Source organism: Plodia interpunctella, chromosome 20, assembly GCF_027563975.2.
Source record: "Plodia interpunctella isolate USDA-ARS_2022_Savannah chromosome 20, ilPloInte3.2, whole genome shotgun sequence".
NCBI lineage: Eukaryota > Metazoa > Arthropoda > Insecta > Lepidoptera > Pyralidae > Plodia > Plodia interpunctella.
In genome coordinates this window covers 7,836,727-7,856,249 of record NC_071313.1, presented here as the reverse complement: position 1 = coordinate 7,856,249, position 19,523 = coordinate 7,836,727, and the positions used below count along the sequence as shown (strand labels likewise).

Here is a 19,523-nt window from a genome sequence, read left to right as displayed (position 1 = left end):
TAAAATACATTAGCCTAAACTATAATTATGTTTATTGAAAAGACATGCCAAAAAAATGACAAAATATTATTTTATCAAAAAAAAAACATGCCTAACTCGTTATGATAAAATTAAATTACGATAAAAAAAATATGCGAAAGGGATCCCATTTGAAGAAAGTAAGGTTAAAAAGCATATTTACAAGCTGCAATGAGATAGTGACCGCGATAGTGGCGGCTGAGTCACTCTCACGCTCAGCAAAAATTTACAATCTGTACATTTTTGGTTTGTATTTGAATTATATATTTATATTTGAATTATTTTCTTAAGAAAGTGAAGAATGGTAAACCTACGAATGGTGCTTAAACACAGTAGGAGACACTAAAGTTAAACACAGTAGGAAACACAATAGGAAACACTAAACACAGTAGGTAACACTAAACTTAAAAATTCTATTGACAGATCCTACATACCTTTTAAATTTCATCAAAATCAGACCAACGGTTCGCAAGTTATCGCTTACAAACATACACACAAAAAATGCATTTTTGCCCCAAGCTGATTTGTAGACCCCGCCCGCTTTGTTCTGTTCTAATTAATATATTATTATCATATTGTTATGGGTTTGTCTTACCTCTGCGTCAGGTCGCGGGGCGATGGGTGTGGGATGTCGAAACACCACCGATGGGTCGTCGGGCTTCGACAGCGGCGGTCCCACGCCTTGATGCCTCTGTTGCTAAACAAATTAAAGGAAACTCACATACGAATTCATTTCGTATTTTCAGTGAACAGCACATCAACCTACCCAAATTCATAGCAAACTCGCCGCTATTACCGCGCCATAGAGGTTCATGCAGGGTGCACTTGATGTGCTGTTGGCTGTACATGGAACACTGATTTCTCAATGAAAAGAAACCTTTTACATGTTTCTGTAATAAAATTAAAGAAAGACTATCGGGATTCGCATGAAAAGTCAATAAAAGAATATGATTTCGTCAAAGGATCGTTCTTACGAGCGTTTTAACCGGCGCGACCGCGCTTTCATTACAATCCGTCAATTTTCTTGTGGAAGGGATCGTCGAATAAAATATTGATAAAATTAAAATCACCTCACTAAACGTTAATTATTTTATAAAGTCTTCTGGCAGTTAATTTGTAAAAAATTGAAGAATGTATATTTTTAATTTCCTCCTAACCTTTATTTCTTAATTATTTAATTCTAGTGGCCACGACTCTCAGCCCTGAGGAATACCAGTATAATATAAACAGTACATTACCTGTTTCCTTTGAGCACTACACACATGTCCGCACTCGCACCGAGCAATGCCGCCGCACACGGGCACGTGAGGATTTCCAGCCAACGCCAGTAGCCGTTTCAGTCTGCCAAGTTAATAAACAAGTTTTTTTTTACAAAAATGTCATTTTTGCCACAAGCTTTCATTGTCGTCAGAGAGATCTTGTGTCATTTAACGCCCGGCAAAAAACCCATGTCCGTGCTGTAAACAGTTGAGGATTTCCCTCTTTTGGAGCCGATCCGGGCTGCACAATCAGGTCGCATGCTTATCATAATAATGCATTGTCATGGAAACTGAAGCGACGTGGGAACTTTCAACTCTGTAGATCAACTGGAAGTGGGAGAACTATTAACTTGCAAAATTTGATTATGATTTGATTTATTAACAGACAATGTGACAGGTGAAACTAAATGAATCCTTTATGGTCCATTAATTCATCTGCAGCCCTCCGTGACCCACTGCCTCCTACCGTCTCTATCCAGTTGTTGCCAGCAATTTCCTTTACATCGTCGACCCATCTGGCCGCCGGATGTCCTACGCTCCGTTTTCCAGTTCTGGGGTACCACTCAGTTACAGCTTTACTCCACCTTCCATCATTCCTTCTAGCCAGGTGCCCAGCCCAATTCCATTAATCCATTCATTAAGTCCATCTATTGTTAACTGTATAAGTTGTGCAATAAAGTTTCATCATCATCATCATCAGCCTGTAGCAGTCCACTGCTGGACATAGGCCTCTCCCTCCACTGCTGTCGGTTTTGGGCTTTTCGCATCCAGTCGCATAAAGTTTATATAAATATATTGCCCATAATTAGACAGCAGCCTTGACAATTGATAGATGACAAATTCCCAAAAAAGAGTTAACGTCCCAAAAAAGAGTTAACGTCCCAAAAAAGAGTTAACGTAAATTACCCTTTCAATACCCGGCTGTAATTTCACGACCGAAAGAGTTGAAAGGGTAATTTAGGGGGGAAAGAAAGAGCGAGATAGTGTTACCTGTCTCCAACTAAAGCCAGTCCAGTGTTGGAAGCGGGCGGCGCGAGGGGCAGCGGTCGGTTGATCAGTTTGCAGACTAGTTTGAGCGACGCGTTGCTCGACGACTTGTGCTCCGGCGACGCTAGTTGTTCACCTGGTATTGTAATAATATTAAGATTTAATGAAATCTATCATGTTCGAATCGATTTATTCGAAATATTCCATACCATTATATATTTATACTAGAGTTGCCCGGGGCTTCGCTCCCGTGGGAATTTTTAGATAAAATATTCTTGGATAATGTACCTTTCTAATGGTGAAAGAACTTTTGAAATAGCTTCGGTAGTTTCGGAGATTACCCACCTCAAACATACAAACTGACGAACGCTTACCTCTTTATAATAATAGTATAGGAAAACGTTAAAAAAAATTGTTGTATGGCCCCCCTTAAATAATTTTAATCGGATTTTTTTTTATTTGTTAAGCCGGGTCCGCTGCGCCATGTTTTGAACAGAACATTGTTCAAAAAGATAAAAAGGAGGAACATAGAAAGGATGGGCGAACGTGTTTTACAACGATAAACGTTCGGACACGCCCCTTTTGACGACCTCGGTGGCGCAGTGGTAAGGTTCTTGCCACTGAACCGAGAGGTCCCGGGTTCGATCCCCGGTCGGGTCATGATCCGGGTCTTGGATGTTTATCTATATATGTATTTGTTATAAAAATATATATATATGTCGCAGCGGACCCGGCTTTATGATCATCATTTTCAACATCATCGGTAAGAAATTCCACAGTGTTAACTATCACGGATCATGATATACAGTCTGGTGTCAGACTGATAATGGAGTCTTAGTAATAGGGTCCTGATTTACAACAAAGATGGTTGAGGTCAGGCAAGCGGCAGAAACTTTAAGGAGGGGGGTGAAAGTTTGTATAAAAATTACGTTGAAAAACAACCAAAGTTGACGTATTTGGATATCACACAAAAATATTGTTCCTTAAGACATTATTAACAAGACTTGCCTAAACACATTAATCACAAAAAATATAATTATGCTGTCAGAAGCATACTATTCTACGCTGACGAAGTCGCGGATAAACATCTAGTTAGAAATAAAACTAACTTTTCCTTTCATCTCCCGACAGCCCATCATTGCTGTCCTGCCCAAAAGGCTTCGGTGAGAATATGTCTGTGTCACTCTCTCTCTTGTCTCCATCTTCTACTGAGCTGTCAGTTCCCTTGTCTGGCGTTTTGTCTGTTTTCCTGTATTAGAAAAGAAGCGTCTAAATAATGGTATTGTCGATGTACCATTTTTATGTACCTGTAGACCTCTATTCAAAAAGGATGAGTTTGTTACTTTAAAAAAATATATATCAACCCCCAAATTACTATGATGGCGGGTGAAAGTTTGTATGAAAAATCATATTGAAAAGACAACCAAAGACGACTTAATTGGCTATTCAACGCTGACGAAGTCGCGGGTAAAAGTTGCATAACAAAGCCTTGCGCTCACTAAATGTTGTCGCAAACCATATAGACGTATTTAATTATACCCAAAATCAAAATCAAATCACATATTCAGAAATTAGGCCTTCACAGGCACTTTTTCACTTCATATTCTAAATTAAATGATGATTACCAAAGCTACACTCTTACCCTGAGTGAATTCACACACATATCATTAATTTTATATAATATTTGTCATAGGTTGTGAAGTTTTTTTCTGTAGGCTACACTAAAGAATTGGGTTAGCCTGTAATGATAGATTTCAGTTGTAAATAAATAAATAAAACTCAGTTTTTTACCTTTCAGGCGGCGACTCTGTCTTGGCTTTGTGCGGCGGAGCGGGGAGCGGAGGGGTGGGTTCCGCCCACCAATAGTCCAGCTCCAGTCGAGACCTCGCGCCAAACTATAAAACATGTTTAATTATCATCTTAACTTATATCGTTACTTAAATAGTATAAAACAAAGTCCTTTACCGTGTCTGTTTGTCTGCCTGTCTGCCTGTTTGCGATAAATTCAAAAACTACTGCACGGATTTTCACCAATGGATAGAATGATTCCTGAGGAAGGTTTGGGGTTTTTAATATGTTTTTACACGAGCGAAGCCGGTACGGGTCGCTAGTACATTATATAGATAAATATCCGAGACCCAGGTCAATCTACAAAATATCATTGAACTTAATATAAATTGTTTAATTTTTATAAGAATATTGCCATGATAAGTCTACAATGCAAGTCCTGTGGCTATTTACTGATCAAAAATATTATAAATCGTTTGCTATATTATATATTATATATATATATATTTGGCTTGTGAAGAATGTTCAATTTTTTCGCTTTAGATATCTTCACGATACTATCAATAATTGATGGATATTTTTTTTACACTTTCCCTAGCAATTCATACATTTATTAAACAAACATTAATTCAGCCGAACTGGCATGGTCTCGACAGCTCAGTGGTCCCGGGTAGACAGGGGCGCGGGTTCATTTCCCGCTCGATTCCAGATTTTTTTCCATCTCATTATTATTTTCAAAAATAAGTTAAAAAGCATATGTGACATGTGTAACAAATCCATTTAATTCAAACATTTTAAACTTATTAACCAAAAGACTTGTGTTCATATTAATTTAGACATTTTAAAATAAAGTTGACTATTTATTTAAGAGTTAGTTAACACTAGCCTAAATTTATATTATGTAATCGAATATGCACAATGTTCATGTGAGAGAGAAGTTAACAAAAATAAAAAAAAGTACATGCTTACCATCAGATAAAGGTCGCCAATGGTGAGGTCCCCAGCGTCGTGTATACTCCAGCCGCGTCGAATCTGTTTCATTGCTGTCTCTATGTCCACGTCCAATTTCGGCTCTTCAATCTTCTCTTCCCCCTTCAAAATCAAGTACACAATAAACTTTTCAATCGTAAAGTTTGTTAACTAATATTATAAATGCGAAAGTAAGTTTGTTACCTCTTCACGTTTTAACTGCTCGACCAATCATATTGAAATTTTGCATACGTGTAGTTCAATTTACGGAGAAGGACACAGGATACCTGTCATCCCGGAAAAATCACTGTTGGGAATATCACGCGGGCGTATCCGCGGGCAAATGCTAGTTATCTATATATCTCCGTATAGTTTTTTGCTCAAGAGGGTAAAGTAAAATCTAATTCAAAAGTATCTAGACAAAAAAGTAATCTTCGTCTAATTATATAGCGGGAAGTTTATAAAGATGCATGTGTAATACCTTGACTTCGTCGGCTTTCGTTTCATCAACCTTGGCTTCGTCAGGCTTGGAGTCATCCGTTTTGACATCATCAGCTTTTACGTCGTCGTCTTTCGCTGTATCATCGATTTTGACCTCGTCGTCTTTGTCCACGACCGAAACTAGTGTGTACTCGGTGCCACCACGTATCTTGGGTCGGATTCGGAATTTAACCTAAAACAAGTTAAATTTATTTGTCAAACTTTTATTGTCTTCAGAGAATAGCATTCGAGTGACAAAAAATCATATTGCTGCAGTATGGAGTATGCCGTTGAGGAGTTCCCCCGTTGTGAGCCGATCCTGGGTGAATATCATAATAATGCAGTCGTCTAAAACAAAAGTATACACAAAATTTCAGCACAATCGGTTGAGGATATCTGCTTGAAAATTGAATTGCAAGATTCCACCCTAACGAACATAGTTAGATACATACATTGCAAGTTCTCCATTTGTAACTTTAAAAATAAATTTCGGGCCTACCTTCTAAATTCGCAAAAAATTAACTGTACACTTCGCCGCCGGTAGCGGGTGTTGCCACTAGAGTAAACTTTATTTTTTAATTGTTTATTTTATTTTTAGTAAAGTGTATGTATTTGTGATGTAATATTTATGTGCTTTAGCATCCTTTACTAATTTACCATGTTGTATTTTATTTTTCTTTATTTATTATGTTAGGTACGTGTATGTAGCTACAGTCAATGTTTATTGTATAAGTAATATATCAATCGTAGTTATATATCTCCTTCTTCACTGTTAATATACACACACACACACCGTGCGCACACTGATTCAGGTCTCGTCTGAAAATCAGTGTATCGCCCCTCTGGGTGATATGTGCACTGAGATGGGCCTTTTTGTTTTGCTGCAACACAGTACACTTGCTTTACGATTGTGCTTTGTGAATACTGTGTTGTGTTTTGTGTTTTTAGTCTGGTTGTGTTTTGTGTTTTTAGTCTGGTTGTGTTTTGTGTTGTTGTTTTACAAATAAATATCTATCTCTATCTATCAAGTTAAATAAAAGCTAGTAATGTAATAAACATTAGAAAATGGTGGACACTAGTTTCGATTAGATTGAAAATTGAATAATTTTTAAAATAAAACATAATGAATAAACCTGAAAACCTGTGGAACTTGGAAAAAAAAATAAAAACAAATATTTTAAATCCATATGAAATTATCACCTTTAAATTTTTAAACTCTTTATCCCTTTTCTTCCCATGATCGCTTTCATTATCCGTATCACTCTTATTATACTTCTCATCGTCCTCCATTTCAGAGAAGCTGTCCTTTTCCCTCTCGGACATTTCTTTATAGCCGTCTCTTTCTAAATCTTCTTCCGCTGTCTCTTCTGATTTCAACTCTTTCTCGTCCTCTGTACTAGGTTTTTCTTCTTCGTCTTGAATGTTCCTGCGAAAATATAAATCCGCTGTTGGTACACTGTTTATTTTGTATTTATATGTTTTCTTGTTGCCTGTGTCTCCGCCCTAAAATACCACTCTATATCCTCCATTGGACGTCATATGAGGCACAATGTCTTGGCAACTAATAGGCAATAGTAGCAATCTCAAAGAATATAATAGAAGCGTAGCCGAATCTTCAATTTTTTTTTATACGCTGGCCCCTGACTCCGCAGCTTTACAGCCCCGGATGAGACCGGAACATATACAGATTTGAAGTAGCATTTGTTATATTATAAAACAAACTCCTTTGCCGCGTCTGTCTGTCTGTCCGTTCGCGATAAACTCAAACACTACTGCACAGATTTTCATGTGGGTTTCACCAAATAGATTCCTGAGGAAAGTTTAGATGATTAATTTATTATATTTTTAATTGTAGCGAAGCCGGGACGGGCTACTAGTTGTTAATATGCTACGACTCGTGAGAAAACACGGACATTACGATGGTCCACCTCACCTCCGGCGGTGGATTCTCCATACTCACCTATAAGTAGCCATCAGGTCAATCCCGTCGACCGCAGTTTCATCAATCTGCATTAGTTTGGTGGGATCTTCCTCTAACCTCAACTTCTTCTGCTCCATTTCCTTGTCTTTATCTGTGGCACTGTCTTTCCTTTGACGTTTAGGCGCTCGCATTTTTGCTACAATAATAATACTATTATGATAACGTAATACCTTAATAATGGCCCTTAAGTTAAGGGTATAAGGTGTGTTTTATATACAAATCTACGAATCCCTAGCTCGTAACAATACATAACTCAATTTGATAAATAGTAATTACATATAGACAACACTCTGCACTAACCACTAAGAAAAACAATAAAAATACCAAATAAAAAACAGCTTAAGTTTACTACAATAAGATTAATTTTCAATTAAAATTCCATTAGGAAACATAGACGAAAAAGCTGAGGCCAGATGTCCACTTCTTGTGTGTAAAAAAGTTAAAGCATACTTTAGGCCACAGTATATAATTTGTCTCGTACTACCAATGTCATATATTGTCTAGTGAGTATGTTTGTTACTCTTTCACGCAAAATCTATTGGGACGAATTTATGAAATTTGGTACACGGGTAGAATATAACCTGGAATGACACACAGGGTACATTTTATCCCGAAATTCTCACGGGAGGGATTCTCTCAAGTGACGAGGGACAAAATATATATTAATGATATGGACGATGTCTATAGCTTGCTCTCTCGGTGGCAGCATTTTTATGACTAAATAAACTTACCACTAGTGTCTTTGTGTCGAAGCGAGCACATTCTCTGCAAGTACGATGAGAAACATATCTTCTGACTGGACAGTTGTTCTGATGGAGTCAGTACGGGCAGGTTTATGGTCACGTCCGGCCGCGGTCCGACGTGTAACGCCAGTTTTCTTGGCAGTCTGTGCTCTGTAATCGTATTTAGAATTTATGGCCAGCATGGGAAGCATGGCTAAACTGTTTTAAGTCTATATGATTTTATCGCGCTTCCCGCGTTATCAACTTTGCGATCATCGGTTTTATACATTGGTTTAAATTTTGCAATCGACCTGTCATTTTATCTTTGACCGCGATAATTTGTCTCCAGTGCGAGCATGGCTACATGATGATTGCCGTGTTTTGAAAAGAAATTATCGACTTTTGACAGTTTAGTGGCTTAAATTTATCTGCCATTTTCGAGAACCAGATAAAACAGATGCTTGCATGTTAGATAGAAATGGCGTGAGTTTAAAAAGTTCAAGCGCCGCGACTGTTATCTATCGCGCGAGCCAAGCTAAAGCCGCTGCCTATAATAACAAATTTAATTCTAATTAAGCTCGGTGACCAGGAGTCGTTGTAATACTACGTAAAACGTCCGAAGTATTAAAGGTCTTCTTCATAGTCGTATGATGGCTGAGGGTCGTGGTCATTACGTGGAATGAAACACACACAACAACTTTCTTGGCATTATTAATGGAGTGGTTTGCCATTGCCTTCTCCATTTCACACACAAGTTAATAATAATCAACCAGTGTGCAGGTTTCCTCACGATGTTTTCCTTCACCGGAAGCAAGTGGTGGTCGATGAAAACTACTATATATGAGTCAGATTTGAATACAAACTCATGTGGCACGAGTAGGATTCGAACCTGGGGATCATTTGATCCACAGGCAGGCGTCTTAACCATTACACCACCACCGCTTCTATTATTATATTAAAGGTACGTGCCACCGCTTACATTCTATTAAAGGTACGTGCGCGCTAAATACGCGTATTAACACTTTCGTGGACGCACGACGAGGCACAAAAAAATACAACTGCCATAGCAGTCGTGCGTCTGTGAAAGTGTTAAGCAACTGCCTATAATATTCTGACTGTTACTTGAGTGTTGAAAATTTAAATGATAACTTATTAATGATAATCTAAAGAGGACACTTTTTTTTGCGTAATAGTCTTCTTGGACCTATAGGCTTTTGCCTAGTAGTGGGTCATGTCGAAAATGGACTTAAGTATATAGTGTTAACCTCACCTTGAGTTATGATTCTGTCAGTCTCCAAGCCTAGATGGTCTTCATCATCATCGTCGTACTTCGGTTCCTGAAGGTAGTTGTCTTCTTCATGTTGATCTTCGGGATACTGTCTCCAGGACTTTGGAGGCGGTTAAGGAAACGACAAAGTAAAAAGTAGCTAGCTTCTATAATGAAAAATTCAAATGCTCTAAATATAAATGAATTGGATTTGATTTTTAATTTAAACTACTGATGTTACGTTTTAGATACCTTACTACTTACGATAGCAAATACCTTAATCTTGCAAGAACAAAGCCGCGCGGAACAGCTAGATTTTTTAAATCATAAAGTTTGAGTAAGTTCGAGAGTTGTGTTATGGGATACTAACGATACTATATTTTACAACATAATATACAACAAAACATCCAAAATTCAGGATTTTTAAAAATAAAAAACGGCTTGCACTCCGGGAGTGCCGGCGGAAGTGAAAACTTGAATATTAACCTGGGCATTTTTGACGTCTTACGAATTTTCGATCAGGGTCACGTGTCCTTACGCGAGTTTAACATTTTTCACCCGTCAAACAAAGTGCACAACGCCGCCAAAGAAGTTTTCACTTAAAGCATTTTTTATCTTGACCTAAACGGGGTCCTCGAATGTATTCCTCATACAAAGGATACGTTGACCTTCCACCGGCGCTGCAGCGCGGCCAGCACGTGCGCGAGGCGCAGGCGCAGCGGCGCCAGCAGCTGCAGGCGCGGGTTGTGCGCGGCCGCCTGCACGCGCCGCCACGCGCTCGCGCTGCGCGCACACAACGATATCAACGCGCGCGTGCACACGCGCACGCCGCATGCGCGCTCTGCGGTTAACAGTTATTAGACAATAATAGCTTTCCCGAGGTGAAGGGATTCACATCAGGCAGAGAGAGAACCGAGAGCGCCTGTGAAGAAAAGGTCTCAGGTTCTAATCCAACTCTTGCTGGGTGAATCTCCCGAGCGTTCCGACCGCTGCGACCGCACCGTCATTATGATTGAGATAGGAATCATTTCCAAAATCAATCATTCATAAAATTTACATTGATCACAGTACAGATTAATGATTTTAAAGTCAGATAGTAAAACTGATTCTTGTCTTTGTTAAAATTTGAAAAATTGACAATGACGCGCAGCCGCAGCGGTCGAAACGCTCGGAAATTCACCCTGCTACATGAGTTTTTCAACCAAATTTGACAAATTTATGTATAGAAGTTTCAATAAACCACAACTTGCTATCATTTTAGGAAAACCTCGTGAACCTGCCCTATAGTTAAAAGATTTCTTAGCATAGTATTAAATGAAGACAATGGGGAAGGTAAACCACTCCATTAATATCATCGTTGCATATGTTAACACTCCACCCTCGACCATGACGAATACTACAATACAAAATATGAAATTCATAAAAAATATCTTTTACATGATAAATGTCGATAAACACACACACATTCCCAACGGAAACATCCATCAATTTATTTATGTATGATTCAGACAAACAAAATAAACTGGTCAATAATTATATATAAATATACACTATTAACGTTTATTGAAAGTAAACATTAGTCATAACAAATTAGAAAATTACAAACCTGTTTACATCAAGGTTACGAATTTTGAACCTAAAATCCAAGGCAGTAGAGTGTATATTACAATGAACTCACCGTTCGCATGATTCAGTCTACTGTGGGACATAGGAGTTCTATCTAGGATCGCAACCATTTGGCTCAGACGGAATTAAACCTAACAATCATTGGAACAAGATTGATTTTAACTGACGATTTTCAGTCTACTCAAATCACGATATGATGTGGAATTTCTAATAGACATTTCTCCCTTTCACTTGTACAAATAAACTGCCGCATTATCACATCATCTCACTTAGACAAAATTCAACCTAATAATCATTGCAATAAGATAGAATTTACAATAAACTCACCGTGTATCTGGTTCAGTCTTCTCAAAGCGCGGCACATAGGCGTTCTGACCCTAACATTTCGCCCTCTCACTCGCACCACCAGGCTGCCGCATTGCACCATCTCGCTCAAACGCGCGCATGTCTTCTCACTCACCGATACCAACTTTTTTCTGAGTTCGCCGTAGTTTATTAACGCGTAGAGCTCTTGTGCCACTTTTTTTACGTCTGTAAAGGAACATGGACATTATGATACCGCCTAAATGTTGGACATTATTCGCGCGACACGAAGTGGAGATCGTTAATAAGGTTAGCAATGATCAACGCACGCTTGTGTCATTTAAAATCGACATCTGTGACGTAAAACGTCGAATAAAACACTATAGGTAGCCGTAAAAAATCGTGTGTGTTTAAATTTGTTTTAACTTTTATATTAAGTATCTTATGGAAGCGGCTCTCCCTTCCCGCACTTCTCAGTAACTAAAGCATTCTTATATCTGTTATACTAAAATATAATTATACATGAAATATAATTATATAATAATAAAATAAAATAGGTGTGTTAGGTTGGTCCTGTGCATAGAATATTGTTACTATGTAAGTATAAAAATATTATTGTAAATCTTTTAAAGTTTCCGGCACTTTTCGAAGCTTTTACAACTTTCCTTGTATTAGGAAATATTTCTTGCTACTTTCATCTCTATCAGGAGCCTAGTAAATATATATTTTTTAATATAGCCTGTATTTTGTGTCCCACTGCTGGGCAAAGGCCTCCCCTTCTGTCTTCCAAAGGTCTCTATCCTGAGCCATTTGTTGCCAACCACGACGATACCTGTCCTAAATCATCCCGCCATCTAGTTCGTGGTCTACCTCGACGCCTGCGCCCTTCGGGAACAACCGCCAGTGAGATGGGTACAGATAATAGATATACTATGTATGTGTGTATGTGATAAAAGCTATTACAAATTAGACTCACTCTCATCAAAATGGACGTGTTTCGATAGCTTGTGCCACGTTCTGTAGTAGAAATGGCTGACTTGTGTCTTCGTCTTCAGATTCACATCGGGTACACCTTTCTTTTTTGCCTGTAATACAATCGTGTTTTAAATATAACATCAAAATCAAAATCCATATAACATCAAATGCTGCAGAAATTTAGGGTGATAATGATGATCTTCTTCTTCAGTCGTATTCCTCATGGCTGAGGGTCGTGGTCATTACGTGGAATTATACACACACAACAACTTCCTTGGCATTAGTAATTGAGAGCCTTCTCCATTTCACACACAAGTTAATAATCAACCAGTGTGCACGTATCCTCACGATGTTTTCCTTCGCCGGAAGCAAGTGGTGGTCGATAAAAACAACTATACATGAGTCAGATTGGTATACAAACTCATGTGGCACGAGTAGGATTCGAACCTGGCACCTTTCGATCTACAGGCGGGCGTCTTAACCATTACACCACCACCGCTTCCGATAATGATGATATCAATAGATATATTGAAGTTATATAACTTTTAAACATTTATATTTTTGGTTAGAAAAACATATGAATTGGTGACCTGCAAGAATCCAGGGTATAAAATGTTAAAGCTTGATGTATAAAATAGTAGATTATACATACATATAGGAAATGGAAGCTTTTTAAGCGATGCAAAAGATACGCCACAGACACAGATATTTCACTGTATGTCTGTGTCTACTATTCACGAAGATTTTACTTGTTTGCTGTACTAACTTCTGCTTCTGTATAAGATCTTGAGTAAACAAGAAAATAATTTTTACTTTATGCTCTATCTCTAGCTTAAAATCTATTGGAACCGGATTACATTGGCAAACATAATGTCAAACTTTACGCACATGAGATTTGAAAATATTATTTTTATTTAAAACTAACACAAATAAATTATACCCCTTCCTAAGGAATCACAATATCTATTGGTGAAAATCCGTGCAATAGTTTTTGAGGTTATCGCCAACAGACAGAGAATTTTATAATATCATTTCATAATATGTAAGGATACATCCGGGCAAAGCTTCGGGCAAATGTATAGTATACACAAAAAGGAAAGAAGTAACACCTTAGCGCAGATATAAGCGGTGATAGCGTCAAAGTCTTTCCCATACTCGTTCAAGGCCTCGAAGAACAGGTTCTTCTCATCAGTAGACCAGAGCGCTTTGGGCATCCGTTGCTTAACAGTGGGGAATTTCAATTCTTGCTCCAACTTGTTCGGTGTGTCGCATTCTGTCAGATCTGCGTTAATAATTAAAAAATATAAAGTTTTTTTTTTTCTTTAATTTACAATTTTAAAGTTTTAAATGATAGAGAAAAAATATCTGGTACATCACATATGTAGATTTTTTTTTAAACTGACTTATAGGTACTTTTTGTTACAGTTATATATCGATAGTTAACTATCGGCCATTGTAATATTTAAGCTTAACATGTTATGTTGTTAAACCGTTTTGTGTGGTAATAAATAAAATTAAAAAAACTATGTGATACTGTACTCGGGCTGACTTAATGGCAGCTTCCGATGAAGCCATCGAAGTGGCTCGGTTCTGGCAAGAATATATTTAGGTAGCACCCAATAGAGCGTTGATTTGCCATCGACACGCAAAGAAGAATGTAGTGAATACCACGATAGAAGTCGCACATACGTGGCGCCACTGTCGCTGCGAAAAACTACGTGGCCTATCTGTTTTTGATGGTTTTTTATTTATTTAAACTTTGACATTTTTAATAGTGATGTAAATTCATCCTCTTAATTTTTAATATTATTGTACATCAATTATTGACGATTTTATTAGGTATTTGAACTTGAAAAGTCGATTATATTTATATATTGTAAAATAATGACCTTTTAAAGGGATTGTGTGTGGCCTTTTCATTTTACAGATATAAAGGCTGCGGTGAAGTTTGTTGCGCCGCTTCTTCACCTGCGCTTTGGAAGTCAGCAGTAGACTTAATTTCAGTAATTTTTTGACGTCAATAAGTGATGTATATCATCCTAAATTGAATATTTAATTTGTGTTGCTCATACAGCCTTCTATCGTGGTACGGTATGTTTAGTTCAATAAATAAATTAGAAAAAGAAACTTACCATCAGTCTGTCCATCTCGCTTGCACCTCTTCTCAGCGGGCGGTTCTAACTTCAACTTCTTGATGACCCTCGCGCTGGTCCGCTGCTGCTGCAGCGTGGTCAACGAGCCGAGGAGCTCCGTCCTCTCCGTGTCCGAGCTGGCGGCCGTCGGCGACATGGCTGCGTCTTTCACTATCTGTAAACAAGTATATATTTATTTTTAACATTTTATTTCTTGTATAACATCCTCACTAAAGTTTTTCTCTTTTGAATCTCATTTTTTTTAAATACTGTTAAACCAGAATAGACGCTATTTTTACATATTGTAAAAAAAAACCCATGTCGCGTCAGTCTGTTTGTGTGAACGCGATGAACTCATAAAATACCGGATGTATTTTGTACGGTTTTCACCAATAAGGAAGGTTTAGGAGGAAGCCGAAATGGGTCACTAGTTAACTTAATAAAATATTTTTCTATTAAAAAAGGAATACTTAATTGAAATTATTTTGTATACATCTAACGGCTATTTCTGATTGTAAGTTTATTTCACTAGGGTTGCCTGAATGAAATAAAAAAATCTGAAAGGATATTTTCCCACAAAAATTACACGCAAGACAATTAATAAGGTGTCGTAAAAGCAATTTTATGAACAAAATATGTCCTTATAATTTTTGACCTCCTAGAAGACTGCCTAGAATTAATAAAACCTAGGCGTAGAACTTACGAGAACTAAGATTTACAGTTGGATAAACAGGAGAGCTTGGCTAACCAGATCCCAAAAGTTAGATGGAGGAAACGAGTTAAGCAGAGAAATTGGCATATAATCTAATTATATACTTTCTATCAGGGCCCAACGACACATAATGATATATAATATAGAATGCATAATAATCTCGATTTATTTGGTAATTAAAGTCAAAGACTTTTTAGAGAACTAGCTGTGCCTCGGGGCTTCGCTCCCTTGCGATTTTTGGGATAAAGATCACCTTAAGTGTCATTCTAGATTATAATTCTACCCATGTACCAAATTTCATAACAATCCGTTCAGGAGATTTTGCGTGAAAGAATAACAAACACAAACATACGTACATCCTTACAAACTTTCGCATTTATAATATTAGTAGGGTTATGCACTGTCATATGCACCTTATTGACGTCAAAACTCCAATATACTACTACAGATAGCCGCGGCGTGACCCGCCATTATCACTCTTATTACAAACACAAATCAGATTTTATACGGAAATAGAGCTCAATCAATAATTCGTGGTTTTGATCTATCGTACAGGAAACCTAGATGCGTAAAACGGATTTCATTATGTGCTAATGAATGTAATAATTAGAAAAAAATAACAATAAACTGTTATCAAACATGTGGTTTCTTACACATTACACTCTGATCGTATGACGTTTTTATAGAAACCTCGGGTCATGTGAACTTCGGGATGGAAATCAACCAAAATAAATAAATTCCTGAAAATAAGGACCTGAGGCAAAATCCTTTTTGTCTGAGATTTCAGCGCGTCTCCGTGAGGTAACGGGCGATCCAAGTGCGGGCAGTTACTTTGCAGCCATAGCGGTTTAGAGGGGTAATGCTGCCAGCCTTTTTGGAACCCTTCTAAGCGGAGACGAGCTGGAATCTCTTTATCATTTATAATTATAAATTTTGTAAAAAAATGTGTAATTTTTTAATGTTTTAAAAAAATAAACAGAACTCATGTAAAATAAATTTAAAATATTGAATTTAGCAAAGAATGATGTTCACCATAAAAATGTTAAGTTTATAGAGAACAAATTTTCTTCCCGTGCAATGTCAGATTTCGAATAAATAACAAAAGTAGTGTTTATAAAAAAAATATTATTGAGTAATCTGTCCTACAGAAAACCTAGATGCGTAAAATGGATTTTAAGTGTCATTTAAAATTAAAAAACATTAGCAATAAACTGTTTTCAAACATGCGGTTTAAACATTATACATTTTACTGATCGTATGGTTTCATTGATGAATTTTATTTTGGTAACAGATTAGTGATTTTTGAGACCACAGCGTCATATTCATCTCCGGAACTATCATTATACCACCTGTGGAAGATTTTGTTAATGATTTATCTAATCATGTGTCAAAACACATCAATTTTCGAATTAAAAATTAATTAATACGAATTTATTTTTTTTCTAGTACGATCGACCGCATATCAACCACCTGCATGAGTCATAGGGACTAATTTTCAATTAATTCCGGTAGCTTGATGTCCTATTTATTGTACCTATTTATTCCGGTTTGTACGTAATACAGTTTCCTTCGTCAAATAGCCACTTAGTGTCATAGAAACACATTGAGAACTATAATTATTTGGCACCAAAATACAATAAATTTTATTTTATTTCATTTATTTATCTTTCCACACTTTTCTTTACATTTTACATAAAAATACAAAAAACATAATTATATAATATTATTATATAATATAAAAGAGGAGATCCAGAGGTTTCACTCATTTTTTTTATTACGTTTTGTACATTTTTTTGTGACAATTTTCAATATTTTTATTGGAAAAACAACTTTTTTTTTTATTTTTTTTTATTCATTCAAATTTACACCATTATTATAAATGACATGTTTAATAATGGCGTAAATAATTTTTAATATATGTATAAGACCTATATTTGTTAATTGACATCCTTGGAGAAAAGGCTGCGGTGAAGTTTGTTGCGCCGCTTCTTCTTCACCTGCGCTTTGGAAGCCGGCAGTAGACTTAGTTTAAGTAATTTTTTGACGTCAATAAGTGATGTGTATCATCCTAAATTGAATAAAGAATTTTCAATTTGAATCATTACTATGATCCACGATGTGATGACACCACACAACAGTAACGTCCCTTACATTTGTCGATTCTTTCAGAAAATAATGAGTGTTATGTTATGGATTCAAACCGCGTGTATGTTAAATTTTGCAAATCGCCAACAAGCGAAAATGCGTCACAAACGGTTTATGTATTCTTTGTGACATTGGGTGGCATAAGGAACTGGGTCCTTAGGTATCATCATGTTTATTTAAAAGCCTTTTTTGTGGCCCACTGTATCAATCGTGTACAGTCAACAGCACATCAAGTTAACCAGCATGAAACTCTACGAGGGTAAATCAAAAAGTTCTTAGAATGACATATTGATATATTTTTTTTGTGGGTAGTTTATTATTATTTTTAAAGAGTGATTATCGTATAATGTTTATGCTCAGTTACAATCGATTCGGTCGTATCGTTTACAAGCAATAAATTATTAAGTGCCAAGGGTATTCCAACGTATTGAAATATGGAAAAAAACGAATTACGTGCGGTGATAAAGTATCTGTGCCTAAAAAAAATGTCCACTAAGGAAATTTTTTTGGATATTCAGGAGACATTAGGGGATAATGCTTTACCCTATTCTACAGTAGCTTACTGGGTTTCGGAATTTAAAAGGGGTAGATCAACTTGTGAAGATGATCTGCGTTCCGGGCGGCCGTCAACCTCCATCACAGAAGAAAATATCAAAAAGGTCGAGAAGTTAGTTCTGGAAGACAGAAGAATAACTATAAAACATTTAGCCGAGGTCCTAAAGATTTCATTTGGAAGCATCCAATCCATTTTAACAGATTCCTTGGGGTTCAGAAAAGTGTCGGCAAGATGGGTACCACGAATGTTAACAGAAGAAAACAAAAAACGTCGTTTGGAAATTTCAAAGCGCAATCTTGAAATATTACAGTCCGATCCGGATGAATTTTGCCGTCGTGTTGTTACCATGGATGAAACATGGGTCCACCATTTTGATCCCGAAACTAAAAGACAAAGCATGTCTTGGAAACGGCCATCATCGCCACCAATGAAGAAATTTCGCGTTGCTCCTACCGCCGGCAAAGTTATGGCCTCTGTGTTCTGGGATAGTGAAGGAATCCTTTTTATCGATTACATGCCGAAAGGACAGACCATTACTGGATCCTACTATGCTAATTTATTTCCAAAAGTGCGTGAAAATATAAAGGAAAAACGGCGAGGAAAACTGTCATTGGGCGTGTTGTTTCTTCACGATAACGCTCCTGCGCATCGGTCCGAAGTTGCGCTCACGGCAATCCGCAGTGCTGGCTTCGATCTTCTTGATCACCCACCATATTCTCCGGACTTAGCCCCTAGTGACTTTCACCTATTTCCAAAATTAAAGGAGCACATCCGTGGAACTAAATATAGTGATGACGACGCAGTTATGGCTGCCGTAGACGACTTTTTTGAGAGTCAAGAAAATGATTTTTTTTTGGAAGGAATTAGAAAGTTAGAGAAGCGGTATACTAAATGTATTGAATTAGAAGGAGATTACGTTGAAAAATAAAATATTTTTGTACACATCTCCTGGTTTTTTTATAGTGATTCTAAGAACTTTTTGATTTACCCTCGTATGGCGCGGTAATAGCGACGATTTTGCAATTAATTTGGGTAAGTTGATGTGCTGTTGACCGTACATATTATTTATTCGAGGTACGTTTCCGTATTTACTGATCACATTGCATGCAATGATTAAAATTTTATTATAACGCATTTTTTTTTAAACATTAGACAAGTTAGATAAAATTTTATTTTTAATTTTTAAACATTAATTACTTACATTTTGGACGCAAATAAAAAAAATCCGTGTTAAATTTTGACTTTAATATAAATATATTAAAGTCAAAATTACATAGAACTACATATATTATCTATATTTCTTGGACATAATTTTTATTATTTTGGTTTGTATGTATTCATATATTGATATATATGTAGTCTTATGTATATATGCTTTGCTATTTATATTTATATTTTATATATGTAGTTATTATTGTATTTTAGTATGTGGTAGTACTTATTTGTGTTTAAGATATTTTTGCGCCGCACAACTTTTCTCTGTTTCTCCTAATGGTTAGCCGGGAGAGAATGCTTATAGCGTTCGCCATTTGTTTATAAGTATGTTTTTACTCGGAACAATAAAGTCTTATAAATAAATAAATTATATATCGAAACTTCTACT

At 36.7% G+C, this 19,523-nt stretch overlaps 1 protein-coding gene across 6 annotated transcripts in view; it reads right to left on the bottom strand.

Moving 5' to 3' along the window:
* Window positions 1-19,523, bottom strand: part of crm (cramped) — a 43,952-nt gene that overhangs the window by 4,305 nt on the left and 20,124 nt on the right. For 4 of the 6 annotated variants that reach the window (XM_053760537.1, XM_053760534.1, XM_053760532.2 and 1 more), the window contains exons 3-18: window positions 14,508-14,682; window positions 13,485-13,657; window positions 12,377-12,485; window positions 11,425-11,628; window positions 10,134-10,312; window positions 9,475-9,592; window positions 8,214-8,375; window positions 7,462-7,618; window positions 6,702-6,927; window positions 5,503-5,694; window positions 5,022-5,144; window positions 4,056-4,159; window positions 3,374-3,513; window positions 2,268-2,400; window positions 1,257-1,359; window positions 614-715 (exon numbers count right to left, since the gene is read on the bottom strand). In XM_053760537.1, coding sequence (XP_053616512.1) covers window positions 614-715; window positions 1,257-1,359; window positions 2,268-2,400; window positions 3,374-3,513; window positions 4,056-4,159; window positions 5,022-5,144; window positions 5,503-5,694; window positions 6,702-6,927; window positions 7,462-7,618; window positions 8,214-8,375; window positions 9,475-9,592; window positions 10,134-10,312; window positions 11,425-11,628; window positions 12,377-12,485; window positions 13,485-13,657; window positions 14,508-14,664 — 2,382 coding nt within the window. In that variant the 5' untranslated portion in view covers window positions 14,665-14,682. The remainder of the gene's footprint in view (window positions 1-613; window positions 716-1,256; window positions 1,360-2,267; window positions 2,401-3,373; window positions 3,514-4,055; window positions 4,160-5,021; window positions 5,145-5,502; window positions 5,695-6,701; window positions 6,928-7,461; window positions 7,619-8,213; window positions 8,376-9,474; window positions 9,593-10,133; window positions 10,313-11,424; window positions 11,629-12,376; window positions 12,486-13,484; window positions 13,658-14,507; window positions 14,683-19,523) is intronic. The other 2 variants (XM_053760535.1, XM_053760536.1) reach the window with 1 other exon arrangement.